This window comes from Juglans regia, chromosome 2 (assembly GCF_001411555.2).
Source record: "Juglans regia cultivar Chandler chromosome 2, Walnut 2.0, whole genome shotgun sequence".
Classification (NCBI taxonomy): Eukaryota; Viridiplantae; Streptophyta; class Magnoliopsida; order Fagales; family Juglandaceae; genus Juglans; species Juglans regia.
In genome coordinates this window covers 35,532,004-35,547,157 of record NC_049902.1, presented here as the reverse complement: position 1 = coordinate 35,547,157, position 15,154 = coordinate 35,532,004, and the positions used below count along the sequence as shown (strand labels likewise).

General features: G+C 35.7%; 2 protein-coding genes across 2 annotated transcripts; one reads left to right on the top strand and one right to left on the bottom strand.

Annotated features, from left to right (window-relative positions):
- The first annotated feature begins 32 nt into the window (after positions 1 to 32).
- On the top strand, positions 33 to 1,101 carry LOC109014410 (photosynthetic NDH subunit of lumenal location 3, chloroplastic). Its single transcript, XM_018996879.2, has 3 exons — positions 33 to 367; positions 472 to 758; positions 848 to 1,101. Exons 1-3 carry the CDS (start codon positions 88 to 90, stop codon positions 944 to 946), a joined length of 666 nt encoding a protein of 221 aa, XP_018852424.1. The 5' UTR covers positions 33 to 87; the 3' UTR covers positions 947 to 1,101.
- A 419-nt stretch (positions 1,102 to 1,520) lies between these two features.
- On the bottom strand, positions 1,521 to 8,682 carry LOC109014381 (kinesin-like protein KIN-14N). The gene is made up of 17 exons (XM_035687893.1): positions 8,415 to 8,682; positions 8,037 to 8,252; positions 7,735 to 7,879; positions 7,542 to 7,651; positions 7,332 to 7,451; positions 7,047 to 7,229; positions 5,399 to 5,608; positions 5,217 to 5,291; positions 4,921 to 5,067; positions 4,711 to 4,849; positions 4,479 to 4,588; positions 3,890 to 4,051; positions 3,595 to 3,800; positions 3,141 to 3,222; positions 2,866 to 2,970; positions 2,668 to 2,772; positions 1,521 to 1,813 (listed from the first exon to the last, which is right to left on the bottom strand). The coding sequence occupies exons 1-17, from the start codon at positions 8,484 to 8,486 to the stop codon at positions 1,634 to 1,636; spliced, it is 2,367 nt and encodes a 788-aa protein (XP_035543786.1). The 5' UTR covers positions 8,487 to 8,682; the 3' UTR covers positions 1,521 to 1,633.
- Between the last annotated feature and the right edge of the window lie 6,472 nt (positions 8,683 to 15,154).

The window sequence follows — 15,154 nt, the reverse complement described above, 5'->3', positions numbered from 1 at the left end:
TCACCGGTGGTCAGTAGTGGCCGGTACTTTGCCAAACGGATTTAACGGAAAAAAGAAGTCTCATTGTATCACTTTAGTTCCTCCAAAATGGCTCGCATGGCAGACATAAATGGAATCTCCAAAACTCTCCCAGCCCTTCCAAAGTTTCCCAACGTCAAATGGACCTCAAACAGAGTGAAAATAGTTGGATTTCTCGGCAAGAAAAGCGAGGGTCTTGGAACACACCCATTACAAACTACAAGAAGATTAGCAATAAGCCTTGCGTCCATAGCTCTTATCGGAAATTCAGCCAATGGGATGATATCTCTAGCCGACGACAATGGCTTCTGGATCGACGGCCCTTTACCTGTGCCGCCTGTCTACAACGGTACGTAAGCTTTCAGTTCATAAAACTCTGCAGTTTGCTCGGTCTTCTTGCTTCGGTAGAAAGGGCTCCTTTTCTTGTTTCCTTACTGTTTCTTTTGCTTATAGAGATTGCAAATGAGAAAACGGGTACTCGTTCATTTCTGAAGAAAGGAATCTATATGGCTAATATTGGAATCAAAGGTAGTGCCTATCGGCTGAGAAAATATGCATTTGATCTCTTAGCAATGGCGGATTTGGTCGGACAAGATACTTTAAACTATGTCAGGAGGTATCTACGACTCAAGTCCACCTTCATGTACTACGATTTCGATAAAGTGATCTCAGCTGCACCAGTGAATGAAAAGCAACCTCTGTTGGATCTGGCTAACAGATTGTTCGACAGCTTCGAAAAGGTAAATCGGTTCACATAAAGTTCAAAACTTCCCATATCTATTCTTCAAACCAGAACTGTTTAAAGAACTGTAAAATCATGTGTTGACAGCTTGAAGATGCTGCCAAGAAGAAGAATCTGCCTCAGACAGAATCATATTATCGGGACACGACCGTTATACTCCAAGAGGTCATGGAGCGAATGGCATAATCTGTTGGCCTGATTTACACAAGATCAAATTGGATTGCAGGATGCTCTCCCCTTAATTTTTAACAAGTATATTTAATCAGTTAACTTCCCATAAATAAATGGCCCTTTTTTGTTTTCTGAATGAATATAGTATGTTTCAAAGCTCTGGTTTCGGTTTCATGGTCCATTTCTCGATTTGTTCTTCTGATCCTTGCACAGGGGCCATAGGAATCTATCCTCGCTCAGCGGCCATAGTAATCTTCCTTGTATGGTTCCAATTTTATCAGATGTCCTGTAGGGACATTTTGGTTTCATGGTCAGTTTCACTTCAAAACAATAAAGAAGCGAGTGCATTGCGTCTCAGGGAATAGGTTGTTCCTTCACCATCCCATCTGGCATCTAGTACAGGTAGTCAGTCGAGGAGGAAATCCTATAGCTGTACTGAAGGGAGTAATTGAGCTTCTGGGTCTTGATCGCTCGATCGGGCTATTGCTTGGCCAATGAAAGGAGGGAATATCAGCTAAAACCAGTCTTAGCATAATTAGAAATCATAAATTTATTCTCTTAAATTAATACAAACTCAATATTTTCTTATCTATACAAATAAACCCTACATCAGGATTATGCATCTCTTTGATACTTTTATCATTGATACAGAAAACTTAGGTGCCTAGAATAGAAAAAGAATCATTAATCTATCAAAAAAAATCAGCCATAGCTTAAGCGTGAATCTGAAGGCCGCATGTTGGTTTGACGTCGAGGAGTCCCAATCTCACAAGCATTTACCCGGGCTGCAAAACGAAGTGAGCAAAGTGACTCGCCCGCTGAGGAGGGATCCGGAGAGATGTTTACAAACATCAATGTCTTTGAGTCCCCACCTAAACAAGGCTGGGTTCACCAGTGATTAAACAGGATTAGAACATCGATCTACGTTGATCATATCCAACCAATACCAAGAAAACAGTATTTAGGCAACATAGGAGACGTTTGTATTCACAGCTCATCTCAACTCATCTCACTACTATTCATTACTATTCAGTAACTTCAACTCACAAATCTCATTACTATTCACAACTCATCTTACTATTTTTTACAATCCATCTCAACTCATCTTTGAATCCAAACGTTTCCATAGTCTGTTTCTTTGCCTTAAAACAAAGATACAAACGTTGAAATTGTCCTTAAAACAAAGGTTGAAATTCCTCTTTCAAAATGGTAACATATTCGTTGCCATTCTTTCCAACAAAGAGTCGCTTGAAAGAGAAACAATAAAAGTCAAATTCATCAGATGTAGTGATTAGCTTGCTCTTTGTCCTGATCACATAAAACTAGCGAAGACAATGATATCATTCTAATACAAGTATACTTCTGGTCCATGGAATGGCTAAATTGGGCAACTATTTAGATCCCAACTTTCATCTCAACCACCTGGACTTGACTTACAAAATCCAACTAGCAATTCTCCATTTAGTGACCAATTGTGATGATAATTCACACATATGTTGCCATGACTAGAAAGAAGCGAAGTCAATAAAGCACAAAATGTTGTTCATAAAAAAGACACAACACTAAACTGCCAAAGCATTTTTTGTTTTTCTTCCTCACATTTTCAAGGATAATCCTTGAATTTCTTCTATCATATGAAGAGAGACACTCCAGGTCATCCATAGTGAAACTAGGGTATTAAAGAGAACCTCAATAATAGAAACTAGATTGACTTCATTATTCTTTAAATAAATTACCTGAAGAAGATATGTAAGCTTCGAGTTCCTAAAGGGTATGTGGTCCTCCTTCTTTGCCAAGGCAAATATAACATCACTTAGGGATGATAAACTTTTATTGATTGCCTGTTCCAGATGCATAAAAGAAGCAATTGATTCATTGAAACTACATGATCAAAATCTAAAAGAAACAACAATCAGAATAGTTTGCATTAATACTTGAGTTTCTTTCAATCGGTCCCCTGTTGATCCACTCTTAGAAAGGCGCTCACTCCCAGCAAGATCAATAAGATTCAAGACTCCTTGTACTTGTTGCTCAGTACTCTAGTACATTGAGTGGAAGTTAATAAAAATAAGTTTCAATAAAGACAATATCTGAGAAACAGAAGAGAGACATATGAGATATACTAGTGGATTTTGCTTCTTCTTCCTCTCTTCTTTTCGTGAGCAATACATACTAGTGGAGGTTACACGAAGCAGGTAAATGTCTGTACCTCATTAACACCGAATATTCTGAGGGTGAAAACAAAATGACTTCTCGATGATTGCTCATTCATCTGGGTCTTGCCTACAGACCTAAAAGGATACAAGTAAAATATTTTTGACAACAAACCCTTTAATTGAAGTATAGGGAACTTTGGGACAAAAATTAGTGAAAGAAGAACACAATATCAAAATATTGCATTGTAGTTTACATGTATCGTTTAAACAACATTTACTATATGAAATTGGATCACATCTAACAAATGTTTATACCACTAAGGGAATTCAAATGCTAAACATATATATGGATCCATACAAATATACAAAATGGAACAAAACCCAGAACCTTACAATTAGATTGAATAGCCATCCCTAATAAAACTATAAAACAAAATATAATTTCTGAAGCAGAAACAAATTTCACAATTGAAAATCAAGCTTGGAATGCATGTTATGAATGGTTACCTGCTCTGTGCAGCATGATCTAGAAGGAATGAAACCTCTTTCGCACTTCGGACATCCACAATTGTAAGATCAGAGACGTGCGTGTTTCCATTTGCATCATGTTTAATTGCATATTGCTTTGCAGAAACAGAATTTTCTGTTGAAGACGATCGATTTGTTGATAACAAATCACGAATCGTTTCATTATATATTTCCAACATTGATACCTACATGTATTTCTGAAAGTCAAATTTTCAATAATAACGCATAAGAATACATTCAGTTATTCTGCAAATGAAAAACTATTCTTACTCACCTGCATTTCATATTTCCAACCTTGAGGTTGAAGAGATTGCCTAGTTTGAAATATTTGTTCCAGTGAACGGGGTATCAGACCTTTTTGCTCAAGATGTCCTGGCCTACCCATCATAGTATAAGTTTTGCCAGAACCTGTTTGACCATAGGCAAAAATGCAAACCTGAAACACAAAAGCACCAACTATTTCTTAAGGCAAATATGGTGAAAATTATATCTAGTGTACATTATACTAGCAAAGTAGACTGGAATTCAAAGAGATGCATGTTTAAAAAAATTCTAACTACTAATCACTGACTAATAAAGTTCCAATTTTAAGACCCGCTTCTGAATTTTATGAGTAAAGTTCTGTAAGTATAACAGAATTGGCGGGATGTTGAAGTATTTTTAGTGACCTTGTTGCTTGTTAACTCCCAAAATTCTAATCAGACACAAACAACACTTTACTGAGAACCACAATGCTTTTCCATAGTTGACTATCCAACTTAAAGTTTAAATTATTACGACTGATTCAATTTAAGATACTATTCTTTATATAAGTACACAAATTTTGACTTCAACATTAAACGAGATGGAGCTTCATAAATCACCTTATAACCATCGAGAGCACTTTGTACGAGCTGTGAGATTTCAACAAAAATATCATCTTGTCTTGTTTCAGGCATAAAAACTTTGTCAAATGTGAAGGAATGCTTTTGCCCTGATTACAATATATACTTACATGAGTTCTTAATTTTCAAGACCTGATTTGAATATTTCAAGTAATCAATATTATGTGGAGAAAAAACAAATAGTCCAATATTTCTCCTCCAAAGAATGTACCATTTTGCACCACATCAATTCCCCGTCCAAGCGCTTCTACTGATGTGGGATAAGAGAGGACCTTTCCTTCTGTGGTAATACCATCATCAGGCAAAATAGGCCGCACTCTGCAGAATACTCGAATGTTCCCTTTTAGTTCCTACAACATAAGTAGTTTAGTAAGACATACATATTCCTGCTAATATAAAGATTGTTGCGAAAGAACATTACCAATATGGTATTATGTAATTTTTTACGTAGCATCTCTCCTTCCACAAGCTTGAATTCTGCATCTGCCAGGCGATTTTGTAATTCATTTATGAGTTTCTTTTGCCCTTCAAATTCAGTTCTTGTCTCAACTGCAGATGAATCAGAAACCTAGAAAGAGAGAAAATTTGGTCATACTTATAAATCTACCAACAAGATCAAATGGTTCATGCCTTAATATCCAATAACGATATGGCACATATTCCTAACACAATAAAATTCCCATGACAACAAATGTTTGCTCGACTTTATATCATTACCTGCAGTTTCTCCTCTGCAGTAGATAGCTGGTTCTTCAGTACCACTATTTGGTTATTTTGTGATGAACACGTCATCTGTAAAAGGAACCCTACGTCTCACAACCTTTTCTTTTTAAGAGTAAAGCCCTAAGATATTAATAAAACAATAAAACGAATGATGTTACTGAAACAGGAAGATCAACCTCTAATTGATTCACTTTTGTTGTCAGGATGTCCAACTCGGCACTATATTTTTCTGTAGACTCTTTATATTTCGTGGCATCAGTTGTTAAAATCTGCACTTGTGACAGCAAGCGATCACGATCATCTCTCACTTGGTGTAGCTCCACCCTAAGAAAAGCAACCTCATTCACCAAAGCATCCTTTTGCTTTATAGCCTCATCTTGAGAAGCCTATAAACATCAAATTCCTTTTCATAATAAAATTATAAAAGCAACCATAAAAATAACAATAGAAGTAACAAGGAATGAGAAATTTCACTCTTCAACCTAAAATTATTGAGGTGACTTGCTCATTTATTTTACCTACACATTCCAAAGTAAAACCTTTTCATATAAAAAACAATCTACCATATTTTCTATGCAAAAGTTTCCCCCACATATTTGTTATATTTACAACAATCTCAATCAGAAAATAACACAGATAACTTCCAAATATTTTCAAAATTTTTCCTAAAACAAGCTTTCATAAAACCACTAATATTGTCAGTATATTTGTGATCTTGATGAGCATTGTGGGTCTACATCCTAGCAGCTTGAACTATTGTGACCTTTTTTATATACATAAAAGTAAAGATACCAAATTTCATTAAAAGTAGCTAGGGTGCAACCTAAGTACACACGGAGTATACAAAGGAAAACACCTAATTAAAGCAAAGAAGGAGAAATCAAGTAAAAAATAACTACAAAAGAAGAAAAGTGAAAATTGTTGTGAGCATTCTTTCGCAATTGCGCATAGAGGTTTTTAACTCTAATAGCATCCTTTGCAATCTTCTAAGTTGTGAGTGTCACATTCCTTCCAAATGCTCCGCATTAAGTACAAATGACTCATCCTCCAGGCCTCTACGGGGGAGTTGCATTCCATTTTACCTCTCTGAGCATCCAATAACCCCACTGCCCTTTGAGGCATCACCTACTCAATCTCAAGAGGCCAGAATATTGAGACCCACAAGGCCCTAGCCACCTTACAATGAGACAACAAATGATCAGGAGTTTCTCTCCTCTTCTTGCACATATAACACTAGCCCATCACCATTTATGCCTCCTAATGTTGTCGTTCATACGTAGTTAAGATCTTCCCTAATGCTATCGTCCATACACAGAATGACACTCTTCACGGAATGACACTCTTACGGGGGACTTATTCTGTCATATAAATTTATAATTTTCCAAGGAAAGGAAGGTCTAGCTGCAGGGTGTAACATTTGATAAAAAGATTTGACTTCATACTTTTCTCTTCTTTAATGATTCATCCCGTTTTATAATCCCAATGTTTTCTAAACCTAAGTGGAATAAAGTAGGCTGAGAAGCGTAGAGACCAATTCCACTTCCCAATCTTGCACTAGTCTGATAAAGGGATACTTTGGATAGGAGCCTAGTTTTCTATGAGGTTTCTAAAAAATTTCAACACACGCAATCTATCAGTAGTGTTAAGTTGGTTCTTTCACAAAAGAATGCACCATTTCCTTGGTTAAACAATTGTCACACCAAGTTCTTTGGCAATCTCATGACTTACCAGCCATGTACTCTTACATAAGTCATTGTTCATCAAACGAAAAGAAGATATATGCCTTATGCAATGGATAATTGTCCGCAGGAAAAAGAATCTCACTCTGGACAAAGTAAGTTGACCCCTTAACATGCTGAGGTTTTCAACTATAGTAGCCTTGTCTTTCTCTACACGCTTTAGCTCATCCTCAACTGTAGAAAGGTCCGTGTGCAGTTTACCATTGTACTGCTGTAAGCTTGTGTTGTAATCCTGTAAGCGTCTGTACATATCATTAAGCGACGATATCTGCATAATTCAGCAAACCCAAACGCAAACATTTATAACAGTACTTCAATAAACATAACTAAAAGGGGAAGGACAAGGTCAGAAAAACATTTTCTGTTTTACCTTCTGATTAGCACTTAAAAGCTCTCGTTGAGCTCTGGCAAGCTCTTCCGAAAGAGAAGCTTGTGTCCTCTCAAAATTAAGTCTAGCCTCTTTCTCTTTTGTAAGAGAATCCATTGCAGCCTGATTTTTGAATTCAAAACATTTTATAGCTTATAAACAACACTCATTCAAACAAGAACTTCATGACTATAGCATTTCGGCTGTACTTACCAACTTATCCAATTCTTCCTTCATAAATTTATCTTGTAAAGAAGCGTAACTCTTTCTTAGCTCCAAGATAATTGAATTCAGTTCTTCTTCCTTGTTTTTCATCAGTACCTCTAAAATCAAACAAATTTATCTATTTACGTCATTAAGAAAATTAAAATAGAAATCAATGAAACAAAAGAAATCAATCGTATACCCATTTCATCACATTTTTGCTTGGCTGACTCCAACGCGTTCAGCAGCTTCTCTTGCTCAAATATGTAGTGTCCTTCAAGCTCTTGGAACCATTTGATGCATAATTTGAGCCTCTTAATGTACTCCACCATGTTATCACATCTTTCCTAGAAATCCAACAATTCAAAAAGAAATAAATTTGATGCAACAAGGTTCAAAATCCAATAAAAGAATAGCAGTTAGTAGAGATAGAGAGAGAGAGAGAGAGAGGAGAAAGGAAACATTTTTTTAACAAGGCAACCTCAATGCTAAAATCCCCCCTACCTTAAGATTGAATCTATCCTTCCTTTTTGGTTTCTCATTCAACAGTGCTTCAACTTCCTCTCTGGTCAACTCAATCCCTCCACACTCTGAACCTGCATTGCTAGCCGGAGCACTGTTCGGGCCGAGATCTTGCCCTCCATTCACGACCGAAAACGCTTGCCTGCTCCTCCCATTGTTTGCCGTCCCAACCATTTTCTCATCACCAACGTACCTCTTCTGAAAAACCCACAAGAAATTCCACCAAATAGAAATTCTAAGAATGAAAGTCTAACCCAAAAGAGAAAAACAAAAGCAACCCATTAATGAAAAATTCGAGAAGCTTGAACCCAGGTTTTGGAAATATGACTATAAGATATGAAAGAGTAAATCAAAACTTACATTTGAAGGAGGCTTTGTGGTTGTGAGGTTGTTGTTGGGAAATGGAGGCTCGTTTTGGTTCTTGTTGGCCATTTTTAAGCATAAAACAGAGAGGTTCAGAGTGGGACCATGGATTGCAATGAAAGCTAACAGTGTATCAGAGCCGTTGCTTGAACGAGCAGGAAAATGGGTGATCAAGAAAGGAACTAAACTAATGGTTAATAATATTCTAATACCAAAATCAATATGTAAGAAACTATTAAATAATGAAAAAGCTTGAATCTTTCTCAGGTTTAGATTAGGTGCTTGGTGTTGATGGTTTGATTTCCTTTCAATGACATTGGGATTTGAATATTTTGAAATGGGATCAGGCGGTAGCATGTGAGACAGACAGATTCGTTAGAATAATGTAATTCCCAAATGGCCCTTATCTAATTCATATTTATTATTTCATACTGTTCAGTTGTTTTCATCCGGACATGATTTGCCTTTTTGTGGCATTAGCTTCTTTTATCGTAAGAGGCAATTAGGTTCCTTTTACCTAAATCCATGGCTAACTTTGTACAAAACCTTAATCAGAGTTGTTTAGATATTGACATGAGAATAGATGAGATGATTTTAAATGAGTTTAATAAAATATTATTAGAATATTATTTATTATTATTATTATTATTTTAAGATTTGAAAAAGTTGAATTGTTTATTATATTTTGTGTGAAAATTTGATAATGATTAGATGATGTGAGATGATTTCTGTAATTATGATATGAGATGAGATGATTTGTGAATAGTAATGAACTTATTAATTGAAATTAGATTAGATGAAATGAAATGAGATGAGATATTTCATCTCACCTCTGTATCAAAACGGATTCTTACGAGCAAGTTAAGCATGTCTGGAAAGAGCCAGAGCCATTCATGGAGTACCAACCTACCACTTTGGCCATACCATAAATATTAGACAAATTTTGTGTAATAGATTCATAAAAAGGTTCTCTAAAGTTCCCCACCTGCTTAGAATCAAACAATAATTTTCTCTTGCGTTGGATGGGAGTCAAGAATTTTCACCTTTACGTTCGCACTGACACCCTTCATGCCATTCTCTTGGTGAGGTAACAGACTTGTTAGAAAGTTTAAAAACATCCATCTCGGAGGGTACTAGTTGTTGGTATTTCTATTCAGTTCTTGGTGCTCAGCTGCAATCTAATGTCTTTTTCACTTATCCTTTTTGGAAACTTCTTCTTTACCCATGCTCAAATTGACTCTCTCTCTCTCTCTCTCTCTCTCAAAAGAGCTTATGCCAAACTTGTTGAGCTAATACTTCCACTAAAAATATAATTTCATATATATATATATATATATATATATATATTACTATATGAGTCTCCAGCTAAAGCAACAAGTACTGAATCACTGATCCTTCTTTACCAAAGAGAATAAAGACCGCGTAATCCTTTCTGTCAATCTTGATGTTCATAGCTTGCCTTTTCTGATAGCTAATCAGAAACATGAGCTGAAAGGAGATCAGAGCTGGCAATTAATCAATGTTGGTGCATGCAAGCTGTGACTCTATTTCACTGATCTGCACATTGCGATTGCATGTGTAATATATTTATATATATATATATATATATAGATATGAAAATATTCAAAGGGTCTACGTACGTACGTATGGGACTTTTACTGCAACTTGGTCGCATTCAATAAAATTATATACATTATAAGTGATAGGAATTAATTAAAATGCATGGCATTGGGCTTAAGTACTGCTCCAACTGATCAACTTGCTGCCTCCACAAGCAACGTAAGTGCGCGCTTATTTATGACTTCTCGTAAAGACGATGAAAGTTTGCGTCTTTTGTGTGTATGTGTTTATATATATATATATATATAAATGTTATGTATCAGTTATTATTCGCTCTCACACCTTACACCTATAATTTTTTCATAAGGTGTAGGGATGTTTTTCATAAGATGCGAGATGTGGAGTGGTGAATAGTGGTTGATGAGAAAAAAATTTCATATATATAAGCACAACATACCCTTTTCCTTGACATCTTCGGACGCATTAAAATACTAAAAAAAAAATGGTACAACTTATAATAGATTTGATCTGAACTTAGATATATGGATACTGAGACCGAGTCAACTAATCACCAAAAATAATGTCAGCCTGCAACCACTATAGTATTTACATTCGATCGGAGTATGCAATTGCAAGTTATGTTATAATTTATAGAGATATAATCGGCTGGTCCAATCAACTGAAAACTTTTCTAATTAAATAATTTAATTGGTTTAGCCAATCATCTTGATCTATATCATATATACAACGCGTTATCTTTTGACTATTTAAATATATATATATATATATATAAATATTATTGTAGAGATGTCATCGGATGGGCATAGTCAACAAGTCACTAAAAAATAATGTCAGCCTGCAACTTCTAAACATTTTTTTTTTTTTTTTATAAATCACATGTATTTTTTTATATGAATTTGAATTTTAAAAGAAACCTAATTAATAAAATAAGTCTTGTAAATAAAATTATAAATAAAAATATAAGAATAGGTAACATTATTTTTTTGTTAAAGAGGATTGTTACTTTTATATTTGCAAAAGAGACAATACAAGTCGTGTCTAGAAGATTAAGGCTGGTAATCTTTTTTTTTTTTGCTGGTTTCGGATTGTATTAAGTTGGATTCGTGTCGTAGATGAGTAAAAAATTAATGATTGGCATTGTAAAACTATAGAGGCTTAATCAATTGAAATCTTCTAATTAAGCAAGTTGGCTTATTAATTAGGATAATTAATCTTGTAACTTATATGTACGTTGGCAATGTAAAATGGATATTAGTCAAGCTGAGATCCGATGATTTTTGTCACAAATTGTATGGAAAACCACATAAATAATAACATTTAGGAGGCAGGAGTGTCATTGAATTAAGTAGTTTGGAAGTCTCTTTCTATTGTTGTGACTTTCAACTCAATGAATAAAAATAAAGGAACAGAAGAGAATTTGTAAGCTGGTCACTCGAATCTTTAATATACATAATGGGATCTTAGAACCCAAGACTATATATATATATATATATGCACATGGCACGTTTTCAGGTGTGGAATATATCTTGATGCTTTTTAGAGCCAGCGATTGACCACTGTGTTGTACTCTAGTCCTGTCCTTACGTCTCATTTATTTTTTAATTTAGGAGATCATAAGAGCAACTGGCAAGTCTGGCACGGCCTGCACCCATACTTTACAAAATAGTATTAATATTTTCTTTGACAATTTCTTTTTTTAGAAGGAGATTGACGTACTCTGTTATATAAAGGAAGACCATGCTAACAATTAAATGATATATCACTTGAATGTTTCAATAAGGAAGTTTGTGAATATATCTTTTCTAATCAACTAGCGAGTGGTTTGGATTCAGAGATGAGTTGAGATGGTTTGAGATGGTTTATGAATAGTAGAATAAAAATTGAATTATTTATTATATTTTATGTGAAAATTTGAAAAAGTTGTTTTAAAATTTAAAAAAATTAAATTGTTTATTATATTTTGTGTGGAAATTTGAGAAAGTTGTAATGATGAGATGATATGAGTTGAGGTGGGTTGAGATGGGTTACGAATATAAACGAGACATTTTTACCCAATGAGAAAGAAGCGGGTGGAAGAAAAATTAAAAAGAAAATTATATTTTGGGCTTGGAATGCGATCGGGTGTTTGTCTTTGTTTTACACTAGCAAATCACAAGCTGCCATGTAAGAGACATAACAAATTACAATATACACTTACATACAGGTAAATTGTTTTTTTTTTTTACAGCTGTTTGATCTTTTTCCCTCACCCCGAACCCATTCTCAACCCTCTCTCTCTCTCTCCCCTCCTCCCCATCACTCGTTGATCTCTCTTTCTCTCCATGCTATCTCTTACACTAAAATACTCTCTCACTAAAAAGCAGAATACAATTAAGGGCATTCTTGATGGATAAGATATTGCCAAGAAAGTTGAGAGGAAAAAGTGAGAAAGACGCCAACTGCAGGGAGAGATTTCTGCTCTTTAAGACCACTTTTTCTATTTCTTTTTTAATTCTCTCTCTCACCCTCTAAAAGGAGTAGCTGTACTCTTTATATACTCTTTATGTGACTATGGAGGAATAATCATCTTTAGATTATTGTGGTTTGCTTCTCCCCTTTTTTTTTTATCCGATTTCTTTCTTCTTTCTGGTTCTATTTTTACGTTTACAATTCCGAATTTAATGTTTTTTGTAATTTGTGTTCTCTTTCTTAATTTTACTTTTTAATGGAGAATGCTATCTTAGTTTTATAGATCATACCCAAATCTAAATTCTAATCAAATTTATATTTGGATGTTGAGAAAATATATTTTTGTTTGGATGATAAGAAAATGTAATGTTGTTTGGATGTTGAGAAAATGTGGGATCTATTTCTCTTTGGCTACTAAGAAAAGATCTTGAGTTTGATTTTTGCTTTCTTATTTCCACCGGCCCTTATATTCGACAATTGCCACTCTAATTTATCAACTGTTGAGAGATGCTGATGAGAAATTGGGTTCGAGGGAGGGCTTTGGGGGAAGAGGAAAGAGAGAATGGAGAATAAAAAAGGAAAAATGAAAAAGTGAGATGGGAGAATGGATGTACACCTACCGTAACTTCAATAAGTCCACCACGTGTTGTATTTTTATTGCCTGGTGTAAAAGAGAAAGGAACACCCGACCTATTTTAAGTTTTTCTCATTCTATTGACCTCTTTCAACGTGCATCTAGAACCCTCGAGAAATGGGCCAAATTTCACTCAAATTTCTCTTGAGAGTTCGAAGGGATCTGCCTGACCCATCTCTTGTTCGTAAATATTATCCATTACAACCAAAACCAGTAAACAAGCCCGATGGTCTTCAAAGAGTTAAACAAGGTCTGATGGATGGGAAGGAAAGAATCAAGAGGAAATTAGGGAGGAAGAGAACCCCTTAATCTATGGCGGTACAACATCCTCGTTTGTTGTAACAAGCTTGGGCGTGGGCTGTGAAGGAAGACGATCTAGGGTTTGCATAATGGCACGAAGGGGAAATGAGATAAGGGAGGAAAGCCAGAAGCTTCCCACGCATGGAAGGACTTCACTTGAGTCAACTAGTTCAACCGTTTACTTCAATTTACTTTCCATGTCTTTAGTTTAAGAAGGGTCGTAGGCCATCTTGTGGGTCGTAAGTCTCTTTTATTAAGTTGGGTGGGTCTTGTATGGGACTGGGCTCGTAGTAGCCAGACCTAGGTATTTTATGTCTTGTTTCGTTATTTACTTTATTGTGTTAATGTGCTCCCCTCAAAGTAAGCCATGTCTTTCATTTCCATTCTTCTCTGTTCCATTGATTGTGTTACAAAAGTGGTATCAAAGAGACACAAGTCTCTTTGTTATCTTTATATAAAAAAAAAAATGGCAGAGGGTACAAGATTAAATCAACTGCAGGATGGGCTCAATGCCCTAAAAAAGTCTATTGACTCATAGCAGCAAAAGCTGGAATCACAGTATCAAACTCTAGAAACTGAGATGTTAGCATTGAAAAGACAAAATAAGACAATAGTCCTGCAACTTGCAGCTTTAACAGTGGAGTTGTAGAAAAAGAACCCAGATGGCAGCAATGGTGAGTACTCAAATGATGTGCAGAACTGTGATGTCGTTGTCTATCCCCACCAACAGCAACGACAGCAACAACAACAACACGATATGGGTGAGGTACATGCTAAAACTGTGAGATTAGACTTTCCAGTTTTTCATGGTAAGGACCCTGCAAGTTGGGTATACAAAGTCCATCAGTTTTTCAATTTTCACAATACATTACCTCAACACAGATTGAGGCTAGCCTCGACATGGAGGGACAAGCCCTCATTTGGTTCCAATATCTAGAAGAAAGTGGACAGATCCATGATTGAGAATATTTTATTAAAGCCTTATTGGTGAGGTTTAGTCTCAATGCATACGGTGACCCCATGGAGGCTCTTACTAGACTGAGACAAACTAGCACTGTGGAGGAGTATAAAGCAACGTTTGAAACCTTGTCGAACAGATTAAAGGGATTGTCAGATAATTACAAACTAAGTTGTCTTTTGAGTGAGTTACGGGATGAGATCAGGCTGCCTGCTAGAATGTGTAACTCAAACAACCTCACATCTGCCTATAGCTTAGCAAAAATACAGGAAGAAAACTTAAACCAACCCAAAACCATCTCTACCTATCCAGAAAATTAGCCAAGTTCAAATGAAGAAGAGGAGGGACAAAGACCTGTGTTATTATTATGATACTAAATGGGTTCCTGGGCATAGATGCCAAAGCCCAAAGCTATATCTTTTTAAAGAGGTGATGCTGAATAATGGTGGGTGGGAGAAGCAAGGAGAAGAGTTGAGAGAGAAAGAAGAAGAAGCAGTAGTTATTGAAGCAATACTGCCAGAACAAAACCTTGAAATTTCACTGCATGCCTTAACAGGGTCTCTCAACCCCAAAACCATAAGAGTTAAAGGAAAACTTGGAGCACTTTGGGTAACCATTTTGATATATTCGGGTTCAACTCACAATTTTTTGGATCCAGTTGTTAGTAGTAAGGCTTAACTACCCCTTAACCAAGCTAACCAAGTAAACGTAAGGGTAGCCAATGGAGAAGGGATTCCTAGTGAAGGGAGTTGTAGCGGGATCAAACTGAAAATTCAAAGGACAATATTCACTGTGGATTTGAGGGTCCTAGTTCTA